The 23267-nt window shown below is 39.2% G+C and overlaps 1 protein-coding gene across 2 annotated transcripts in view; it reads right to left on the bottom strand.

Moving 5' to 3' along the window:
* Positions 1 to 23267, bottom strand: part of LOC101117285 (sterol carrier protein 2) — a 96204-nt gene that overhangs the window by 53442 nt on the left and 19495 nt on the right. For both annotated transcript variants that reach the window (XM_004001988.6, XM_060409295.1), the window contains exons 7-8: positions 7353 to 7416; positions 1824 to 1910 (exon numbers count right to left, since the gene is read on the bottom strand). In XM_004001988.6, the coding sequence (XP_004002037.3) occupies positions 1824 to 1910; positions 7353 to 7416 (151 nt within the window). The remainder of the gene's footprint in view (positions 1 to 1823; positions 1911 to 7352; positions 7417 to 23267) is intronic.

The raw sequence follows: 23267 nt of genomic DNA, 5'->3' as shown, positions 1-23267 counted from the left end.
AGGAGAAATATCAATAACCTCAGATACGCAGATGACACCACTCTTATGGCAGAAAACAAAGAGGAACTAAAGAGCCTCTTGATGAAAGTGAAAGAGGAGAGTGAAAAAGCTAGCTTGAAACTCAGTATTCAAAAACGAGGATCATGGCATCCAGTCCCATCACTTCATGGCAAATAGATGGGGAAACAATGGAAACAGTGACAGACTTTATTTACTTAGGCTCCAAAATCACTGCAGATGGTGACTGCAGCCATGAAATTAAAAGGTACTTGCTTCTTGGAAGAAAAGCTATGACCAACCTAGACAGAATATTAAAAAAAAAAAAAAGCATATTGGCAACAAAGATCCATCTAGTCAAAGCTATGGGTTTTTTCCAGTAGTCATGTACAGATATCGGAATTGGACTATAAAGGAAACTGAATGCTGAAGAATTGATGCTTTTGAACTGTGGTGTTGGAGAAGACTCTTGAGAGTCCCTTGGACTGAAAGGAGATAAAACCAGTCAGTCGTAAAGGATATCAGTCCTGAATATTCATTGGAAGGAATGATGCTGAAGCTGAAACTCCAACACTTTGGCCACCTGATGTGAAGAACTGATTCACTGGAAAAGACCGTGATGCTGGAAAAGATTGAAGGTGGGAGGAGAAGGGGATGACAGAGGATGAGATAATTGGATGGCATCACCAACTCGATGGAAATGAGTTTTAGTAAGCTCTGGAAGTTGGTGATGGACAGGGAAGCCTGATGTGCTGCAGTCCACGGGGTTGCAAAGAGCAGGACATGACTGAGCGACTGAACTGAACTGATCTCAAAATAGGCTTTCTCCTTACAGCAGGCTGTGAAAGAAGGTAGCAAATACAAGAAGCTTTCTCTGAGTTGAAAGTGAAAGTGAAAGTCACTCAGTCGTGTCCAACTCTTTGCAACCCCATGGACTGTACAGTCCATGGAATTCTCCAGGCCAGAATATTGGAGTGGGTAGCCTTTCCCTTTTTCAGGGGATCTTCCCAACCCAGGGATCGAACCCAGGTCTCCCACATTGCAGGCTGATTCTTTACCAGCTGAGCCACCAGGGAAGCCCAAGAATACTGGAGTGGGTAGCCTATCCCTTCTCCAGCAGAACTTCCCAACCCAGGAATCGAACCCGGGTCTTCTGCATTGCACGTGGATTCTTTGCCAACTGAGCTATCAGGGAAGCCCTCTCTGAGTTGAGCTGTACTTTAAAAATGGGCAGATCCTTATACTGCAACGGTCAAAACAAACACCACTTGTTCACTTGCATCCCAGCCAGGATCTCCCAGACACATCCAGGTGATTATTAAACACAGGTAGGAGTCACGCAATACTAACTCAGTTTTCTAGGAGACGGATAATGTCAAGCAATTTTCAAGATGGGGCTGCTATCATTATTAGAGTTACGATTTTTTTCTTGTTTTACCTTTATTTTTAGTTACTATAACTGAGTAAAATTTCCTACAGTAGAAATATACAACAGAGGAAATGAAATGATCAAGGGAAAAATCTTTGGTTCCCACAGGCATTCCAAGTCACATTTAAATGAATAAACACTATTAGAACAGAGTAGGTGGAAGGCATGAGAGAAGGAAGTAAAATATATAATTTTCAAAGAGAAAAGACAGCCTTTCTCTAAACAAAAACAGAAAGTAAGGGTGCACACTCCAGTGTAAGGACTATACTTAGGAATTCTATAAAAGCATATACGGACACAGATATACCCAGATACAGAGCCTAAGGTTTACCCAAGGGGTGGGAGTTGGGGAGAAGGGATACTACTTCCATTAAATATTAAAATGTGTTTTTCTTACCAACATTGTAAGACTGTCAAAAAGTCAAAAATTTTTCGAGATGTCATCACTTCATCTAAGCTGTACTCCTTTTGGAACTGGGAATACCTAAATATATAAAATAAATAGTTATAGAATGCAAGGTAGCAATTTCAATTTTTGTTGAAGATATTCTGGTTTAGAAGTTAAAGAGAGATTAATATGGAAATATTCTTTTCAAAAATGAAAGACATGCTTTCATCAACCATTTCTAAATAAGTAATTTGAATTAATTTTTAAAATTCCCAACTCTAAAATACCATGTTATATAATAAAAATTGTGTCTAATTTTTGTCCTGGATTTCTGGCATGGAAATTTTGAAACCCTTGGAATTTCCTAAGTAACAGGAGTGTGTTTGTCATGCTAATTAGGTGACTTCCATGGGTCCCCTTGTAAGCTGGTGGATAAGGAAGGGATGAGGCAGGGGCCTGGTCACCAGAAAGACCACCCATGCCAACATAGGATTTGGACTTTTGAGCCAGTGTGACCCCTAGGCAAAAAAGGGACAGCTAGAGATCAAGTTCAATCACGTGGCCAATGATTTAATGGAGTATGCCTACATAATGAAACCTCAATGAAAACTCAATGGACAAGACTTTGAGCAAACTCCAAGAGGCAGGGACGGACAGGGAAGCCTGAACTCCTGGAGTCCATGGGGTCACAAAGAATAAGACATGACAGCGACTGAACAGCAAATGAAAACTCGGGACACTGAAGCTTGGTGAAGCGCTCTAGTTGGTGAGTACCTTCACATACCAGGACAGCGATGTGCTCCGACACCATGAGAAGAGGGCATGGAAGTTCTGCACTAGGAACCTTCCCAGACCTCACCTTATGTGACTCTTCTTTTGGCTGTTCCTCAGTTGTGAAGTGAAATGAAGTGAAAGTTGTTCAGTCATGTCCAACTCTTTGTGACGCCATGGACTATACAGTCCATGGAATTCTCCAGACCAGAATACTGGAGTGGGTAGCCTTTCCTTCCTCCAACCCAGGGATCGAACCCAGGTCTTCCTCATTGCAGGTGGATTCTTTACCAGCTGAGCCACCAGGGAAGCCCAAGAATACTGGAGTGGGTAGCCTATCCCTTCCTCAGGGGATCTTCCCGACCTAGGAATCAAATCAGCATCTCCTGCATTGAAGGCAGATTCTTTGCCAGCTGAGCTAGCAGAGAAATCCCTTTATGATAATACTCTAATTGTAAGTACATCAAGTACTTTTCTTCCCTTGTGGCTTCCCTTGTGCCTGGTAAGAATCCGCCTACAATGTGAGAGACCTGGGTTCGAGCCCTGGGTTCCCTTGGGATTCCCTTGTGGCTCAGTGGGTAAAGAATCTGCCCGCAATGCAGGAGACCTGGGCTTGATCCCTGGGCTGGGAAGATCCCCTGGAGAAGGGAAAGGCTACCCACTGTACAGTCCATGGAGTCACAAAGAGTCAAATACGACTGAGAGACTTTCATGTCACAGTACTCTTCTGGGTTCTGTGAGTCATTCTACTGAATTATCAAACATGAGAGGATCATGGGAATCCCTGAATTAATAGTCACTTGGTCAAAAGGGCACTTGGCCTGGGGGCCCTACTCAGACTGCCATCTAACGTGAAGGCAGTCTTGTGAAGTCTTAATTCATAATGTGTGTGTATTAACTCCAGGTAGTTAGTACCAGAATTAAATTGCAATACATCCAGTTGGAGAATTATAAAAACACTAGTTCCTTAAAAGTAAAACTAAATGACTTGCAATTCAGCCATCTTTTGTGGTAATGACATTATACAACTACATTTAATAAAGGCTAACGGAGTTCCTAAATAAATACACAGAGTCTTTAATAAAATGTCTACATTTTTCAAAACACATTTCCTTTCTGATCACTGAAACAAGAAACTCATTTTTACCCTGTTTGGTGCATCTAACAATATAATAAAATTGTTTCAGAAATTGCTCTGGCAAAAACAAATAGACACAGTAGGGGAGTTTCCAAAAGCAAAATCCAACTGTTGTGAAAGTTAACAAGCAATTCCAGTGTTTAGAAATGAAGCCCATGTAACTCAGATCTGCATGCTACTGTCTATACCTTTGCCTCTAAAGTTAACTTTGTCCATCATCAACTTTCAAAAAAGGACTTTATTTAACCCAGATCCTGTACTAGACAATGGGGATATGGACACGGTCCCTGTTCTCAAGGAGCTTAGTCTGAACCCACAGCAATAAAAACACCATTCTAGTATGATAAATGCCTGATACAAAGTGCCCTGGGAGCAACAGGATACGCCTCAAACCCAGATACCAAAAGGGCTTCCTTTCCAAGGTTGCAAATAGAGGAAGTGGGAGACAGAGAATTCCTGGCAAAAAGGTCAGCACATGGCACAGGACACATGAACAGTATCAGATCATGAAAGTCCAGTATATAGCATTTCCATTTGATACTGAAAGCAATGAAGAACTTATAAAGGAGATTAAGCTGGGGAGTGACATGACCAGATTTGTGTTTCGGTAAGAAGGCCATGTAATGGAAAAGACATAGTTAAAAGATATTACCAAAAGCAGGTAAATCAACTAAGAGATTAGGGCAATAACTAAGGCAAGAAATGACAAGGGTTTAAAATAGGAAATTAGAAGTGAAAGATGAAGTGAACCAATGAATTCAAGAGATAGTAAAGAGACAGAATCACTAGTATTCCATTCATCCCTGCTCATCTGCATTTCATATGGGACAGAGAGGAAAAAGGGAAAGCCAAGGATGACTTCTAGTTTTCTACCTTAAATCACTGGATATATGTTGATGTGATTCACCAAGAGGAAGAATGCTGAAGGAAAAACACTGTGGAGGGGAAATGGGAAATTCTATATGGACATGTTGACTCTGAGGAACCTATGGGACATCTAACTGAAGACAACTAGGAGAGAATTACAGACCCAAGTCTGAAGGCTCAAGTGGCAGAAGCTACCCCTAATCCTATTATTTACTGATCACAGATTCTCACTGCCTTTAGGTGTTCTTATAATTTGTGAGGAAGCACTCGAGAATAGTTCTTAACTCAACCTTCTTAGAAATACATTACAAGGTATTTCTAATGACTGATTAGCAAACACAGAATCATCTTTCTTCACTAGCCAAGCAAAATCTAGTATAAGAAGTTAGCAACTGAAATAGAAGGCTATTCTTGGGCTGTTTCAATGAGTTCTAAATGATGAAGTTGAAATTCAGAGATAATATTTGCCTATTCAACAGAACTGAGGACTTATAATACATAGCAGAGGACCCATGAGGACATGGAACTTATCCTTCTTGCTCACTGCTATATCACTCGCAGCTTAAGGAGTGTCTTACATACAGCAAGCTACTGAATACATATTAGCTGAGTGAATGAAACTCCTTTAGAAGAATACTGTAATGAGTGGATAAATGAGTGCCTGGTTAGGCAGGGAATTAAGTAAAAGAAAGACTTAGAAGCTTTGCTTCTCTGGGGAAAGTCCAGAGCTGAGCTTTGGAGCCTCAAAGCCAGGAACTATAGTACCATCAATTCCTCAGTATGTTGGTACAGTTCCTTACCTGTTTTGGAAGTGACAAGGACTTTTAATGGTTCTCCAAATTCTGAGGACAAAGAAGTCAGTTCTAGATCATATTTATGAGCTTAAGACAGTTCATCCTAACTGCTATTCAGTTAATAGCAAAGTTTGTTGAGCATGTACTATGTTCCAATACCATAATGGGTACTAAAGATACAAAAAAGATACAGAGATATAATCTCTGCTCAAGAACCATCATCATCAGAGAAAAAAGATTTATAAATAATTTACAGTGTGATATGCTATAATAGAGGTATACAGATGGTACAATGAAGCTTATGAGAAAAAATAATTATGACCAGGAAGTTCTAAGAAAGTATTAGGAGAAGCAATGATACTTGGAATGGGACTTGATGAATAAGTAGATATTCATCAAACAAAAGAAAGACAGAAGGACATTCCAGGGAGAGCTAACACATAACTAAAAACACAGAAACAAGTACTACATAGTACTCTTAGGAAATACCAAGTTATCTAGTGAAGGGTGAGATTGAAAATAATCAGAGAAGAAGGAAATAAGACCAATAAAGTAGAATGGGGCCAAATTATAACAGGCTTGTTATCATAAATGGAGGAATTTCCATTTTATTAGATAAGCAAAGGAATTTACCAAAGCTTCCACAATACCCTTTGTTTCACAATATACGCTTAGATTTAGGGCATGGGATTGGATATTATTCGTTAGTTAGGTATGCCTTGAATTCAAACATCAATTTAAAATCAGAAGAATGAGAAGTAGCATGAAGTATTAGACAATGTGGTAATGATCCACTGAGATATAAAATGTTCCTTATCATAGTTTTATGTTTATTAAACATGCTAAAATTTAATAGTTCAGAAACAATTTACTGAGCACCTATTATGTTCCAGACTCTGCACTAAACATTAAGAACATAAAGATAAGAGATGACTCTTGTTCTCAAGAACTTTATAGTCTAGAAGGAAAAAATATAATCATTGTTTTGCCTCTATTTAAGATGATACTGAACAAGGCGCCTAATTTCAGTAAGCCTCATTTTCATCATCTATAAAATAAAAATAAAAATTACTACCTTATAGGGTCCTTGAGAAGATTAAATGAAAATATACACAAAAGTATGCAGCACAGTAACACAGAGTTGGCATTTAATAAAATTAGCCACTATTCCTTTATTGCCTAGGGTGGCATTGCTTTTGTAGAGATTCCAGTGGTATGGCACTAGTTCAGTTCCCAATGAACCTATTTTATTCAGGAACCCTTAAGTACATTGCCATGAGCCACACACTGCACAAGGCATTAGGGATTCAAAGATTAATTATCAGTAATACATATAATATAATTTTACCTCACACTATTTTTTACTATACAAATCACCATATTATCCTACCAGAGTAAGAGTTAATGAAACTAACATGATTAAAAAACAAATAATGTAATATAAAGTCATTAAAACTACCAACACATGTTTTACAAACATTCTACCTGATCAAAACAAACTAGGAAACATTTTAAAGAATGTTCTAAAATGGGGCCTGGTTATTTCCAATTAAAATTATTATAATAAATTACATTTACTAGGGTTGGAACCAATGACAAATTACATCTTTTAACACAAGCCATTCACATTCTTTCTCAAAAGAGCCACTAAACTCAAATGGCATCCCAAATACTAAACAACAACAAAAAATATATAAACAGACCAAAATCTAAATAGTAGTCAACCCCAGGGACAGGGGAGCCTGGTGGGCTGCCGTCTATGGGGTCGCACAGAGTCGGACACGACTGAAGCGACTTAGCAACAGCAGCAACAAAAGTTTACTTGGGCACAAGCTTTTCCTAAGGAAAAAAATTTCAAGTTATTAATAACATCTTTGAGTTCTTGCATTTGCTTTTCAACTATAAAGGTGCATATTATATAACTGAATAACCCAGATTTTCACTACTTCTTGTCTCTGAAATACTTACGGGTTATTAACTGAATGTTTATGATTTTTCCATCCAATTTTTGCAAACTGTTCAAGTGTTGTTCCTGTAAAGAAAGCAAACTTCTATTAGCAAGTTGATGACTTCCTGTTGCTTATTAACAAGTGTTGCAATGGAACTCAGTATCCTGCTAAATATTTCCCCTTGTTCCCATGAACAGATATTAGTATTGAAAACTTCAACACTGACCCTTCAGATAAACATTTATTTATAATTAAATGAGTATATTTAATGAATTGAATAAACTAATAAGCATATGATATGAAAATAGTTCAAACTGGCCTATTCTACCTCATACAACTAGGGTCTAGTTTCAAAAACCAGAAAATACAGCTTAGGACTGTGGTGGTTATAAGGCAGGAAAGCACTGCCAGTAATTCTTCAAGAAGTTCAATCCCAGTGCCAAAAGATCCCAATCCCCTGGGCGAAGTGAATTTTACAATTCATAACTTCCAGGGCCTGATCTTCTCTTTCCTTATAATAAGGCAGGAGGGCCTATAGAAAAGTTACAGTCTAATGAAAAAGTGTGTGCTTTTTAAATTAACAGAAAGTTTAGAGATTACTATGAGAAAACAAAAGCAGGCATGCTAATGAAGCATGATCTGCAAAAATCTCTTTTATTATTTTTAAGGAGACGAAACAGAATAAAATAGATTTTGAATCCTCCGTTGGAGCAGAAAGACCGAGGAAGGAAACCACTGATTGGAGCTGATAATATTACGTTCATAGACAGCATGATAACGTGGAGAGTTCCCATTTCTGTTTTCTCTCTATCAAAGAGGGTAATCTTCAGAGCAGAAATGACACATATAATTAAGTAAATACTCTCTCAATTCTAATAAAAATGGAAGAAGGCAGAGACCACATTGGTTATTTCATACCAGTAATAGTAGTGAATGCTCCAGAAGCAGATGGTATGAGTTCAGTAAGAACAAGCCATATCAAATTATTAATAATATCTTTTCATATTGGCTAGTAGATCAAATGAAACATAGCATCTAAATTAAAAAAGACAAAATCTCTTTTTTTTTTGATAACTGAAGTTTCTTTTTTAGTATTTATTTCATTTTTTGCTTATTTGGCTGTGCCAGGTCTTAGTTGCAGCATGAAGGATCTTTCAGTTGCAGCATGCAGGATCTACTTTCCTGAACAGGGATTGAACCCAGGCCCCCCAGCATTGGGAACATGAAGTCTTAGCCAGGTGGACCACCAGGGAAGTCCCAACAATGGGCAAATCTTTAAGATCATCTTTTGGGACAAGATAAGGAAACGCTGTAAAGTGAGGTTTGTTTCCTTTTGGTTTTCAGGGGTTTGGGGGTGCTATTAAAAATATGCAGGTTCTTCTGTCAAGTTTCCATAACACTTGCTTAAACAAAGTTAAACAAATTTCTTTACGGCAAAACATTCAGCGCCTTTACCACTGCATGTGTATTATGCCTGTCCAAAAGGGAGTTAAAGTATGGAGCATTTTCCAACTTAACTGACCATGTCATAAGAGCGTTTTAAGAGCCAACAGAACACAGAATCGCTGATCAACGAAAGGCACTGATCAATGTAGTAACTTACAGAAAAGTCTCTACTACTAACCTCTAATTTCAGCCATGCTCTGGGTAATACTTCTAAACACTGGATTAGAAAATTAAAGTTATGCTCATCAGATCTGAAACTGGGAGAAACTGCTACAATGTTGGATCCAAATACACTTTGAAGAGATTTATCAGAGAGATGGCTCAGAATATAATTAATTAAATGCCCAGTTCTATTCTTGAATACCCAAAACTGCCTAAGAAAAGGAGCAGCAACTATGAGAACAGCTCTGAGGTTCTGTTCCACTATAAACTCAATGGGAATCACCAGTGTGATGCGATTACCAGAAAAGCTTACATGCGATCACAGTACAGGAATTAGTCTGGTGATGACGGGTAATGAAACAATTGTAATAGAGCCCAGACAAGTGCAGACATTAGCATGCAGTCATTAGGAGGCAAAGGTTACTGCAATATCATTAGTGGGCCCCTCCCATAAATAGCCAACTGTCAATGAGCCCATTGGAGTGGTGGTCATCAGGTGTAGAGTGAATTAAAAGGCAAATCCTGGCCTTCTTCCAGGGGCCTTCTAGCTCACCTGGCCTTGGACCAGTGGATGAACTGGAGGGCCCAGGGAACACATAGGGGCTATGTCCTGCAAGGCTCTAGAACCCTCCCCAAGATCACACACTGGCAGGGCCAGGCCTTGAAGTAGCAGTGAACCTCTCCCCCATTCCTGTCTCTGAGACCTAATAGCAGTGGCAGTCTGCCTGGGTCACAGTCTGTGGGACCCATCCCTATCCACTTCGCCCTCCCCATTTGGGAGACCTGAGGAGCCTCCAGGCCAGTTGGGTTAGGTGCCTGGCTCCCTCAGCGATGACAGCTGGGCAGGGTCTGGGGACCAAATGAGGTCTACCTCCTCCTCTTAGCCAGGACTAGGACCTCAGAAGGTGAAACTGGGCCTTGGGACCTTGCCCGTTCTTATCAGAAGAGAAAATAACATTTCCTGGTAGAGAGATTTACAGGAACTTCATTAACTGACTATGACCTGACTTCTAGAACAAAGGATGTGACCCCAAAGGATGTGATAACTAACCACACCCCTCCTCACCTTTCCTATAAAAGAGATTTGAGGAAAGCTTTTGGGGTTTTAAGGCATGAGCCATCCTTCTTGCATCTCCTCCATAAACCTTCTTCTGTTCCAAAGTCTAAAATTTCAGAATTGTTGGCCTCTCTGTGCATCAGGCACATGGATGTGCATTTCAGTAACATAATGAGAAACAGTTAAAGGAACAAGGTCCGGCTGGCTCCAGATATTTGACAGGCTATAAGCTGAAAGAGGCTTGTTCTATTAATAGGAGTCTCAGAAGACAGAAACTATAGGGAGAGAGATTTGAGTTCAACATGAAAAAGGTCACTGTAACAATCAGAATCACCCAGAAAAATGGAATGAGTAGTGTCTGTGGCAAGTTTCTTGTCACAGGAAGTACAAATGCTTTACTATCAACCATTAGAATATTTATAAGCAATTCATACATGGATTTATAAGAAGAAGGGCAGCTAATTATATAAAAGCACCTCGCATAGTGTCTGAAATAGGAGATATTCAGTAGGTATTATGCCTTTCCTTCTTGTTTCCTTACTGCGGGATCGAATTAATCTATACAAGGTAGCAACCCTTTGAAAAATATTCTGCCAATCACTTACCATGTATTTATGAAGCCAAGACACAGATAGAGGGCTTGCTGACTCCTGATTCTGAACTGCCAATTCATATTTTTGGTTGTTTTAAGAATATTCATGGTATAAGATCTCAATCTCCTGGAATCAAACTTTGAAGCCACAAAAATCTCCTGATTCTATGGCAGAATGTAAGCTACTACAAACATTCTTACATATTCATTTCTAGGACACATTCAAAAATGGCAATTTCAAGCGACAACTTATAACTCTATGAAATTCTACAATTCACTAGAAATCTACTGGATGAAGAATAACATTTCAACTAAAATGCTGTACATTTATACTTCAAATTTTATACTAGAAAAAACTGTCCAACTACTCTGACTAATGTAAAACTTTAGAAAAGATTGAAAACACACCAAACACAGGATTTCCAGCTAGCTGAGGGCAATGGAAGCGGCCTAAATCTCTATATCCTCAAAATAAATACCAATAAACAAGAAGAACAAATAAAACTGCACAAAATCATACCCTCAGCATAACTAGACAAAAGAAAACACAAAACTTCAAATTACCTATAAGTGGAAAAAAGATAAAGTGGAAAAGTAACCAAATATCTGCCAGTAACTTCCACAGTAACAGCTCTCACTTCCACAGGAAGCCTTTAGGGAAGAAGGACAGTCTGAAAATACTTCAGAGGAAAGGAGTGGGGAGTTAGTGGCAGGCTTACAATTGCTCTGAAACTACCACCCAGAAGAGAAAGATTCCCCCTAAGAATGAAACACTTGTGGAAAAAAGTTGAAATGTTGCTGCAAAAAGTGAAAAAAATGTTGCAATAGATCAAATCATGACTATAGGGAAGGGTGAGAAAAGTAGAGGAGATCCATGGTGATAATCTTTTGAAAGAATTAAAGGACACTTTCTCAACACCATTTAAAGAAAGAAAGGAAGGAAGGAAGAAACAAAGACAAATGAAGGAAAAAACAGAGGGGAGAGAGAGAGAAAGAAAGGAAGGAAGGAAAGAAAAAAGAGAAAGAAATATATATATATAATATACATATATATGAGAGATACATATTAAATATATGAGACTCTGAAGCCAGAATGAAAAGGAAAGGAGAAAAGGAAGGATATAACCATCTGAATGCAGAGTTCCAAAGAATAGCAAGAAGAGATAAGAAAGTCTTCCTCAGTGATCAATGCAAAGAAATAGAGGAAAACAACAGAATGGGAAAGACTACAGATCTCTTCAAGAAAATTAGAGATACCAAGGGAAAATTTCATGCAAAGATGGGCTCAATAAAGGACAGAAATGGTATAGACCTAACAGAAGCAGAAGATATTAGGAGAGGTGGCAAGAATACACAGAAGAACTGTACAAAAAAGATCTTCATGACCCAGATAATCACGATGGTGTGATCACTCACCTAGAGCCAGACATCCTGGAATGTGAAGGCGAGTGAGCCTTAGAAAGCATCACTATGAACAAAGCTAGTGGAGGTGATGGAATTCCAGTTGAGCTATTTCAAATCCTGAAAGATGATGCTGTGAAAGTGCTGCCTCAATATGCCAGCAAATTTGGAAAACTCAGCAGTGGCCATAGGACTGGAAAAGGTCAGTTTTCATTCCAATCCCAAAGAAAGGCAATGCCAAAGAATGCTCAAACTACCACACTCATCTCACATGCTAGTAAAGTAATGCTCAAAATTCTCCAAGCCAGGCTTCAGCAATACGTGAACCATGAACTTCCAGATGTTCAAGCTGGTTTTAGAAAAGGCAGAGGAACCAGAGATCAAATTGCCAACATACGCTGGATCATGGAAAAAGCAAGAGAGTTCCAGAAAAACATCTATTTCTGCTTTATTGACTATGCCAAAGCCTTTGACTGTGTGGATCACAATAAACTGGGGGAAATTCTGAAAGAGATGGGAATACCAGACCACCTGACCTGCCTGTTGAGAAACCTATATGCAGGTCAGGAAGCAACAGTTAGAACGGGACAGGGAACAACAGACTGATTCCAAATAGGAAAAGGAGTACATCAAGGCTGTATATTGTCACCCTGCTTATCTTCTATGCAGAGTACATCATGAGAAACGCTGGGCTGGAAGAAGCACAAGCTGGAATCAAGACTGCTGGGAGAAATATCAATAACCTCAGATATGCAGATGACACCACCCTTATGGCAGAAAGTGAAGAGGAACTAAAAAGTCTCTTGATGAAAGTGAAAGAGGAGAGTGAAAAAAGTTGGCTTAAAGCTCAACATTCGGAAAACTAAGATCATGGCATCTGGTCCCATCACTTCATGGGAAATAGATGGGGAAACAGTGGAAACAGTGAGACTTTATTTTGGGGGGCTCCAAAATCACTGCAGATGGTGACTGCAGCCATGAAATTAGAAGACGCTTACTCCTTAGAAGGAAAGTTATGACCAACCTAAATAGCATATTGAAAAGCAGAGATATTATTTTGCCAACAAAGTTCCATCTAGTCAAGACTATGGTTTTCCAGTGGTCATGTATGGATGTGAGAATTGGACTGTGAAGAAAGCTGAGTGCCAAAGAATTGATGTTTTTGAACTGTGGTGTTGGAGAAGACTGTTGAGAGTTCCTTGGACTGTAAGGAGATCCAACCAGTCCATTCTAAAGGAGATCAGTCCTGGGTGTTTTTTGGAAGGAATAATGCTAAAGCTGAAACTCCAGTACTTTGGCCACCTCATGTGAAGACCTGACTCACTGGAAAAGACCCCGATGCTGGGAGGTATTGGCGGCAGGAGGAGAAGGGGATGACAGAGGATGAGATGGCTGGATGGTATCACCAACTCGATGGACGTGAGTTTGAATGAACTCCGGGAGTTGGTGATGGACAGGGAGGCCTGGTGTGCTGCAGTTCATGGGGTCGCAAAGAGTCGGACATGACTGAGCGACTGAACTGAACTAAACTGAAGCCAGAATTGTACTTAATAGTATAATAACATCTCCTACAACGGATTGTTGTGAGAATTGGATGAGATAATATGGGTATGGAAATTTATTCATTCATTCATTAAAAAAACAGTTATTGAACATTTAAATATCCTAGAGACTGTAGAAAAAAAGAGGAGAAAAACCCTTTCTTCTGGCCAGATTACATGCCAACCACTGTTGCTAGGTGGATGGATTGAAGGTAAACAAAACAAACATAATTTCTAATTTCAAACAAGTTTATAAGAGAAATAAGGAACACAAAAATTAAACCAGTAAAACCACACACAATAAATATATGAATATAAATAGTGCTAATGCTATGAAGGAAAGCAATAGGAAGCTATCTATGAAGAAGAATAACAGGAGGGATCCACTTTAATTAGAATGATGAAGAAAAGGGCCTCTAAGATTAATTAATTACAGAATACCTGTTCTATGCCAGGCACTCTTCTAAGTAACAGTCAAAGAGCAGGGAATAAAACAAACAAAAATCAGTGGAGCCCTTACAAAGAGCTGACAAATGAAGAGAAGTTAATGGCAAAGAAGAGGAAAGATATACCCATCTGAATGCAGAGTTCCAAAGAACAGCAAGGAGAGATAAGAAAGCATTTCTCAGCGATCAATAAAAAGAAATAGAGGAAAATAATAGAATGGAAAAGACTAGAGATCTCTTCAAGAAAATTAGAGATACCAAGGGAACATTCCATGCGAAGATGGGCTCGATAAAGGACAGAAACGGTAAGGACCTAACAGAAGCAGAAGATATTAAGAAGAAGTGGCAAGAATACACAGAAGAACTACACAGAAAAGATCTTCATGACCCAGAAAACCACAATAGTGTGATAACTCACCTAGAGCCAGACATCCTGGAATGTGAAGTCAAGTGGGCCTTAAGAAGCATCACTATGAACAAAGCTAGTGGAGGTGATGGAATTCCAGTTGAGCTATTTCAAATCCTAAAAGATGATGCTGTGAAAGTGCTACACTCAATATGCCAGCAAATTTGGAGGATTCAGCAGTGGCCACAGTACTGAAAAAGGTCAGTTTTCATTCTAATCCCAATAAGGCAATGCAAAAGAATGTTCAAAGTACTGCACAATTGCACTCATCTCACATGCTAGCAAAGTAATGCACAAAATTCTCAAAGAGAGGCTTCAATAGTATGTAAACCAAGTACTTTCAGATGTTCAAGCTGGATTTAGAAAAGGCAGAGGAACCAGAGATCAAATTGCCAACAACCATTGCATTGTAGAAAAAGCAACAGAGTTCCAGAAAAACATCTATCTCTGCTTTATTTACTACACAAAAGCCTTTGACTGCCTGGATCACAACAGACTGGAAAATTCTGAAAGAGATGGGAATACCAGACCACCTGACCTGCCTCCTGAGAAACCTGTATGCAGGTCAAGAAGCAACAGTTAGAACTGGACATGGAACAATACACTGGTTCCAAATTGGGCAAGGAGTACGTCAAGGTTGTATATTGTCACCTTGCTTATTTAACTTATATGCAGAGTACATCATGTGAAATGCTGGGCTGGATGAAGCACAAGAAGGAATCAAGATTGCCGGGAAAAATATCAGTTACCTCAGATATGCAGAGGACACCACACTTCTAGCAGAAAGCAAAGAGGAACTAAAGAGCCTCTTGATGAAAGTGAAAGAGGAGAGTGAAAAAGCTGGCTTAAAATGCAACATTCAAAAAATGAAGATCATGACATCCAGTCCCATCACTTCATGGCAAATAGATAGGAAAACAATGGAAACAATGAGACACTTTATTTGCTTGGGCTCCAAAATCACTGCAGACGATGACTGCAGCCATGAAATTAAAAGGCACTTGCTCCTTGGAAGAAAAGCTATGACAAATCTAAACAGCATACTAAAAAGCAGAGACATTACTTTGCCGACAAAGGTCTGGCTAGTCAAATCTATAGTTTTTCCAAGAGTCATGTATAGACATGAGAGTTGGACCATAAAGAAAGCTGAGAACTGAGTAATTGATGCTTTTGAACTATGTTGTTGGAGAAGAGTCCCTTGGACTGCAAGGAGATCAAACCAGTTAATCATAAAGGAAAACAGTCCTGAATATTCATTGGATGGACTGATGCTGAAGCTGAAGCTCCAATACTCTGGCCAGCTGATGAGGAGAGCTGGCTCATTGGAAAAGACCCTGATGCTGGGGAAGATTGAAGGCAGGAGGAGAAAGGGACGACAGAGGATGAGATGGTTGGGTGGCATCACTGACTCGATGGACATGAGTTTGAGCAAGCTCCGGGTGTTGGTGATGGACAGGGAAGCCTGGTATGCTGCAGTCCATGGGGCCGCAGAGTCAAACAAGACTGAGCGACTGAACTGACTGAACTGTGGACTTCAATTCTGGTTGGAAGAGACATTCATGAAATAAGAAAATATATATAGCCTGATTTTTATAAGCGCTATATAAAATGATAAAGCAGAAGATAGAGGATAGGTAATTCCAGGAATGAGGGTGATGAAAGAAAGCAAAAGATGACATTTGAGCAAAGACCTGACGGAAGTAAGAAAGTTAGCACTGATATCTTAGGGTACAGTGTTTCAGAAGTTGAAATAGCAAGCTAAGGCCCTGCATGAAGTAGCAATGTGCTTACTGTGTTTGAGGTTGGGGCAGAGAGGTGAAAGAAAAAAAATGGTAGGAGATGAAGTCAGAGATAATGAGGGTGGAAGGTCAGGTCATATAGAAGTTTGCAGGCCATAATAAGATCTGAAGGTTTCAATCTGAGTGTAGTAAGAACACAATAGAGTTTTGAGCAGAGGAATGAAATGATCTAGTTTATATTTGGAAAGCACTGATCTGGAAAAAAGAAAAAATTGACTGTACAGGTGCATGTGCAGAAGCAGAAAAACCATTTAGGAGACTCCTATACTCCAGGTGAGAAATTATGATAGTCTGCACTACAGAATTGGGGGAAATGTAGAGAAACATTTCCATTTCTCATATTTATAGATATTCTGAGAAATGAGTAAAAAGGTTTGCTGATATATTGAATATTGAATACAAGAGAAATGAAAAATGGCTTTAAGATTTTTGGTCATAGGTTCCAGAAAGACAGAGTTATCATTTTCTGGATAGGAAAAACTTAAGGAGGAAACAACAGGGAAGGTGGAAGTTCAAGGAGACAATTAGTATTTCAGTTTCAGACCTATCAAATTTGAAAGATCTATTAGACATCCAAGCAGAAATACTTCTGTAAAGTGTTGTAGATATAAGAGTTTATTTTTTTTAAGACCTAAACCATGAAAAGAGTTGACCTTGAAAGAATAAAGAGCACTGTAGCTAAAGAAAACATAAGACTGTGGTACAAGGAATAAGTTTGGCTTATTGAACACACTGAAAGGCCAGTGAGCTTACATATGGGAAGACCAGACAGCAGGAATTAAAACAAGAAATGCTTTTTAAACAGTCTCACTGTAACACAGTAATTTATAATATTAATACATATTTTGGCACCTGAATGCTATAGACTTAATTGTGTCCCCTCAGAATTCATTTGTTGATGCCCTAACAACCAATGTGATGGTACTTAGAGATGGGTATTCGCAGAGGTATAATAATTATGGTGGATGAGGTCATGAGCGTGAGACTCTCCAGACAGGATTATGCCCTTATAAGAATCCTTAAAAAAAGAACGCAAAGAATTTTCTCTCTCCCTCTGTCTCTGCACCCACATGAAAGAGCAGGTCATGTGAATACACTGTGAGATGGAGGTCACCTATGACCCAAGAAAAGAGGCTTCGGTATAATATAAACCCTATCATACATCTTGATTTTATACCTCCCGGCCTCTAGAACTATAAGAAATAAATTTCCTTGTTTGAGCTACCCGGTCTACGGTATTTTCTATATCAGCCCAAGCAGACTAACACAGTGGAAATGGAATTATACTGAACAAAAATGTAAAACATGTGAATGGCTTTGGAACCATTCTAATTCCAAAGTCTGGAACACTGCTAGCGAAAAAGACTGAAGTGCCTTGAAGAAACCAAAGAAACTTTGAGGATTCTGCAGATGAGAGTTTACAAAAGAACAAAATCGTCCTGAAAACTGAAGAAAAGGAGACCCCTGTTATAATAGAAGCAGAAATTATAATAATACTATTACCAAAAGTTATGTAGAAAATAGATAATAAACAAAATATTGAAACTGCCACATGATTGATTCTTGCTGCTTATAGTAAAATTCTATAATGCTATATTGCATCATAAAGGACTATTAAACAAAAACAATCCAGGACTTCATAGTTTCGAAAATTCTCAGCCTCTCAAAGGGGTAAAAGATGCTAAAATTAACAAATAGTCCTTGAGCGAAGATCAAAGCCAATGCACTGCCAGAAAAACACGGTCCAAAAATGAAGCTCAGGTTGTGACAAATCTTTTAAGACTCAGAAAAATCAAAGATGATGCCTCAGAATACTTTTCATACAGAAAAAAAGCTCTCTAAAGAGAAAAGAGCTGTGTCTCACAATTCCTCTCAAAGGACTGCTAAGAAGTTTTTGAAGGTTGCCCTTCAGCCATCTCAGAAAGGACCCAAAGAGATTTTGCAGGTGTAATTTGTAGACAGGAGAACCAAACAAGTTTTTACAATAAAAAGGAAAGCCACAAAGTTTTTAAGATAAAAATTATCTACAGAGAGGATTCTTGGGTGTTAGCATTCTATTTTTGACCTGGGAGGTAAATTAGGTTACAGATACGGGCTTTGGGAGAATTCACTAAGCTGTATATTTATGTTGCGTGCATTTCTCTGACTTAAGTTTTACTATACAACAACACTGGAAGAAGCACAAGCTGGAATCAAGATTGCCGGGAGAAATATCAATAACCTCAGATATGCAGATGACACCACCCTTATGGCAGAAAGTGAAGAGGAACTAAAAAGCCTCTTGATGAAAGTGAAAGAGGAGAGTGAAAAAGTTGGCTTAAAGCTCAACATTCAGAAAACTAAGATCATCACATCTGGTCCCATCACTTCATGGGAAATAGATGGGAAACAGTGGAAACAGTGTCAGACTTTATTTTGGGGGCTCCAAAATCACTGCAGATGGTGACTGCAGCCATGAAATTAAAAGACGCTTACTCCCTGGAAGGAAAGTTATAACCAACCTAGATAACATATTCAAAAGCAGAGACATTACTTTGCCAACAAAGGTCCGTCTAGTCAAGGCTATGGTTTTTCCACTGGTCATGTATGGATGTGAGAGTTGGACTGTGAAGAAAGCTGAGTGCCAAAGAATTGATGCTTTTAAACTGTGGTGTTGGAGAAGACTCTTGAGAGTCTCTTGGACTGCAAGGAGATCCAACCAGTCCATCGTAAAGGAGATCAGTCTTGGGTGTTCATTGGAGGGACTGATGCTGAAGCTGAAACTCCAATATTTTGGCCACATCATGCGAAGAGCTGACTCACTGGAAAAGACCCTGATGCTGGGAGGGGTTGGGGGCAGGAGGAAAAGGGGAAGACAGAGGATGAGATGGCTGGATGGCATCACCGACTCAATGAACATGAGTTTGAGTGAACTCCGGGAGTTGGTGATGGACAGGGAGGCCTGGCGGGCTGCGATTCGTGGGGTCGCAAAGAGTCAGACAGGACTGAGCGACTGAACTGAACTGAACTGGACACAACAACAAATTTCACATTTTTTAAAAATGCTGGGTTCAGTCACCACCATGATTCCTTGATTCTTTGAGTCTGCATGTGAACATGTGAAATTTGAGACATCTGTTACACACACAAGCAGAGATGTGAAGATGAAAACTGGATATGTATAGACTCCATCATTGACTATCCTAAGTTTGCCCCCCACAACAAATGCATTACCTTGTTTTATTTTCTTCACAGCTACTAATTATTATTTGAAATTATCTTTATTTTGTTCATATGCTACTATCTCCCCCTACTAGAAATTTAAGCAAATACCACACATCTCACCTGCTTATTTTGTTGCTTGAGAGTGACTTCATTGATATCCCTAATTCTTTTTCCCTTTATGATCTGACTTTGCAGTTTCCTACCTTTAAAAAAATAGAGTATATTTCACACTCCCTTGATTCCAAGTTTTTCATATGACTTGCTTTGGTCAAGTCTCAAAATGCCTTGCATGTTATAGATTACTCTCTTCTGCTTCTGTTGTGACTATGAAAAGGACATGCCAGAGGTGGCCCTCTGGTCCGAAGAAGAGGATGAGATACCCAGCCAAACAGGAGTAAAACAGAGCCTCCAACCAACCTACACTCATATGATCAACCCAGACAAAAAGAGCTGAGCATGACTGAGACCCACTGCTGCTGCTGCTGCTAAGTCACTTCAGTCATGTCCAGCTCTGTGCGACCCCATAGATGGCAGCCCACCAGGCTCCCCCGTCCCTGGGATTCTCTAGGCAAGAACACTGGAGTGGGTTGCCATTTCCTTCTTCAATGCATGAAAATGAAAAGTGAAAGTGAAGTCACTCAGTCATGTCTGACTCTTAGCGATCCCATGGACTGTAGCCCACCAGGCGCCTCCGTCCATGGGATTCTCCAGGCAAGCATACTGGAATGGGTTGCCATTTCCTTCTCCATAGATCCACTGATTCCCAGTCAATCTACAAACTTGTAAACTTTGATAATAATCATTATTCAATAATAACTGAATTTGGGAGTAGTTTGTTACACAGCAATAAGTAATTGATATGCAGAGTTCCAAAGAATAGCAAGGAGAGATAAGAAAGCCTTCTTAAGTGAACAATGCAAAGAAATAGAGGAAAACAATAGAATGAGAAAGACTAGAAATCTCTTCAAGAAAATTAGAGATACCAAGGCACTATTTCATGCAAAGATGGGCACAATAAAGGACAGAAATTATAAGGACCCAATAGAAGCAGAAGAGATTAAGAAGAGGTGACAAGATTATATATAGGAACTGCATTAAAAAGAAAAGGTGTTAATGACCTGGATAACCACAGTGGTGTGGTCACTCACCTAGAGCCAGATATCATAGAGTGTGAAGTCAAGTAGGCCTTAGCTAGTGGAGGGGATGGAATTCCAACTGAGCTATTTCAAATCCTAAAGATGATGCTGCAAAAGTGCTGGACTCATTGCCAGCAAATTTGGAAAACTCAGCAATGGCCACAGAACTGGATAAGATCAATTTCATTCCAGTCCTAAAAAAGGGCAATGCCAAAGAACGTTCAAACGAAACCAAAATTACACTCATTCCACACACTACCAAGGTAATGCTCAAAATCCCTCAAGCTAGGCTTCACCTTTACGTGAACTAAAAACTTCCAGACGTAGAAGTTGGATTTAGAAAAGGCAGAGGAACCAGAGATCAAATTGCCAACATCCGCTGGATCATGAGAAAAGCAAGCGAATTCAAAAAAAACATCTACTTACGCTTCACTGACTATGCTAAACCCTTTGACTGTATGGATCACAAAAAAAAACTGTGGAGAATTGTTAAAGATATGGGAATACCAGAACACCTTACCTGTCTCCTCAAAAATCTGTATGCAGGTCAAGAAGCAACAGTTAGAACTGAGCATGGAACAACAGATTGTTTCAAAACTGGGAAAGGAGTACATCAAGGCTCTATACTGTCACCCTGCCTATTTAACTTATTTTCAGAGTACATCATGCAAAATGAGGGCCTGGATGAAGCACAAGCTGGAATCAAGATTACCAGGAGAAATATCAAAAACCTCAGATATGCAGACGACACCACCTTAATGACAGAAAATGAAGAGGAATTCAAGAGCCTTTTGATGAAGGTAAAAGAAAGTGAAAAAGTTGGCTTAAAATTCAACATTCAGAAAACAAAAATATGGCATCCAGTCCCATCACTTCATGGCAAATAGATGGGGAAAAAGTAGAAGCAGTAATAGGTTTCATTTTCTTGGACTCCCAAAATCACTGTGGATGGTGACTGCAGCCATGAAATTAAAAGACAATTGCTCCTTGGAAGAAAAGCTATGAAGAACCTAGATAGTGTATTAAAAAGCAGAGGCACTGCTTTGCCAAAAAGGTCCACATATTCAAAGCTATGGTTTTTCCAGTAGTCAGGTACAGATGTGAGAGTGGGACCATAAAGAAGGCTGAGTGTTGAAGAATTGATGCTTTCGAACTGTGGTACTAGAGAAGACTCTTGAGAATCCTTTAGACAGCAAGATCAAACCAGTCAATCCTAAAGGCAATCAACCCTGAATATTCATTGAAAGGACTGATGCTGAAGCTAAAGCTCCAATACTTTGGCCACCTGATGCAAAGTGCCAATTCATGAGAAAAGACCCTAATGCTAGGAAAAACTGAGGGCAAAAGGAGAAGGAGGGAACAGAGGACAAGATGGTGGGATGGCCCATTGACTCAACGGACATGAGTTTGAGCAAGCTCCAAGAGATAGTGAAGGACAGGCAAGCCTGGCGTGCTGCAGTCCATGGAGTTGCAAAGTATCAGACACAACTGAGCGATCAAACAACAGTACTTCTATATTTCAGTGCCTAGAACAATGCCTGCAATACAGTAAGAGCTAAATATTTTAAATAAATTATTTAATTCAAAAGGAAATGGACAGGGAATAGCCAAAGAGGTAAGGAAAATCAGAATGAGGTGGCACAAATGCCAAGAGAAGAATATGTTTTAAGAAAGAAGTGATCAAAAGGGTCTAATGGTGCTGAGGTCTATTAAAACAGTATTAAGCAGTATTTACTTCCTACGGCAATGTGGCGATCAGTGCTAGCACTGAGAAAGAGGGGAAGCCAGACTGGAATAAACAGAATTTAAAATGGTAACAAATAGCTACAAGGAAGAAAATTCCCATGGCCCCAAACTGTCAGTCTCCTCTATGCCATCCTACCATTCTTCCTTGAAGATTTCTTTCCTTTCTGATTACTTGATCTTGGTCATCAAACCTACAGTATTTTTCCTGCAAAGAATAGGAATGTTGTACTTTCAAGCACAGCTGTTTTCTTTCTCATCTCACAGAACACAGGGTCATATGATAAAAAATAAAAATTGAAAAAAACAACTCTTTCTGCACTACCCCATGTTTTAACTAACTGGCTAATGCAGATCAATCACTGATCATCAGTCAAAAAGCTAGGATGCTCACCTACAAAATAAAAATCAACTATGCAATTTAATTCTCCCAAAACATTATGTGACTTCCCTGGTAGTTCAGCAGTTAAAAATTCGCCTTTCAATGCAGAGGACAAGGGCTCAATCCCTGGTCTGGGGAGAGTCCACATGGCATGGGGCAGGCAAACCCATGTGCCACAAATACTGAAGATTCACATGCCCCAGAACCTATGCTTCACAAAACAAGAGAAGCCATCTCAGTAAGAACCCTGTACACTGAACTAGAGAGTAGCTCCTACTTGCCAAAACAAGAAAAAGCCCATGAAGCAAAGAAGACACCGTGTAGCCAAAAATAAATAAATTAATTAAATTTAATTTAAAATAAAACACTATGGATTGACAAATGATGATGGACTCCTGATGGATTCAAGTACTGAGAATACTGTACTCAGAACTGATAAGCCTCAATTTATAGTCCATGGTGGAAGATTTATGTTATTTTTCCTACTCCAGTGTCTTGTTTTGGAACATCCAAGGTATTTCCAATATGATGTCATTTGTATAAATACTTTACAACTAAATTCAACAAAAACTATTTCAACTTAATTGAAAAACCATATCATATTTTATACAAACTGGCA

Source organism: Ovis aries, chromosome 1 (assembly GCF_016772045.2).
Source record: "Ovis aries strain OAR_USU_Benz2616 breed Rambouillet chromosome 1, ARS-UI_Ramb_v3.0, whole genome shotgun sequence".
In the NCBI taxonomy this organism is placed as follows: domain Eukaryota; kingdom Metazoa; phylum Chordata; class Mammalia; order Artiodactyla; family Bovidae; genus Ovis; species Ovis aries.
This window is presented reverse-complemented; position numbering and strand designations above follow the sequence as displayed.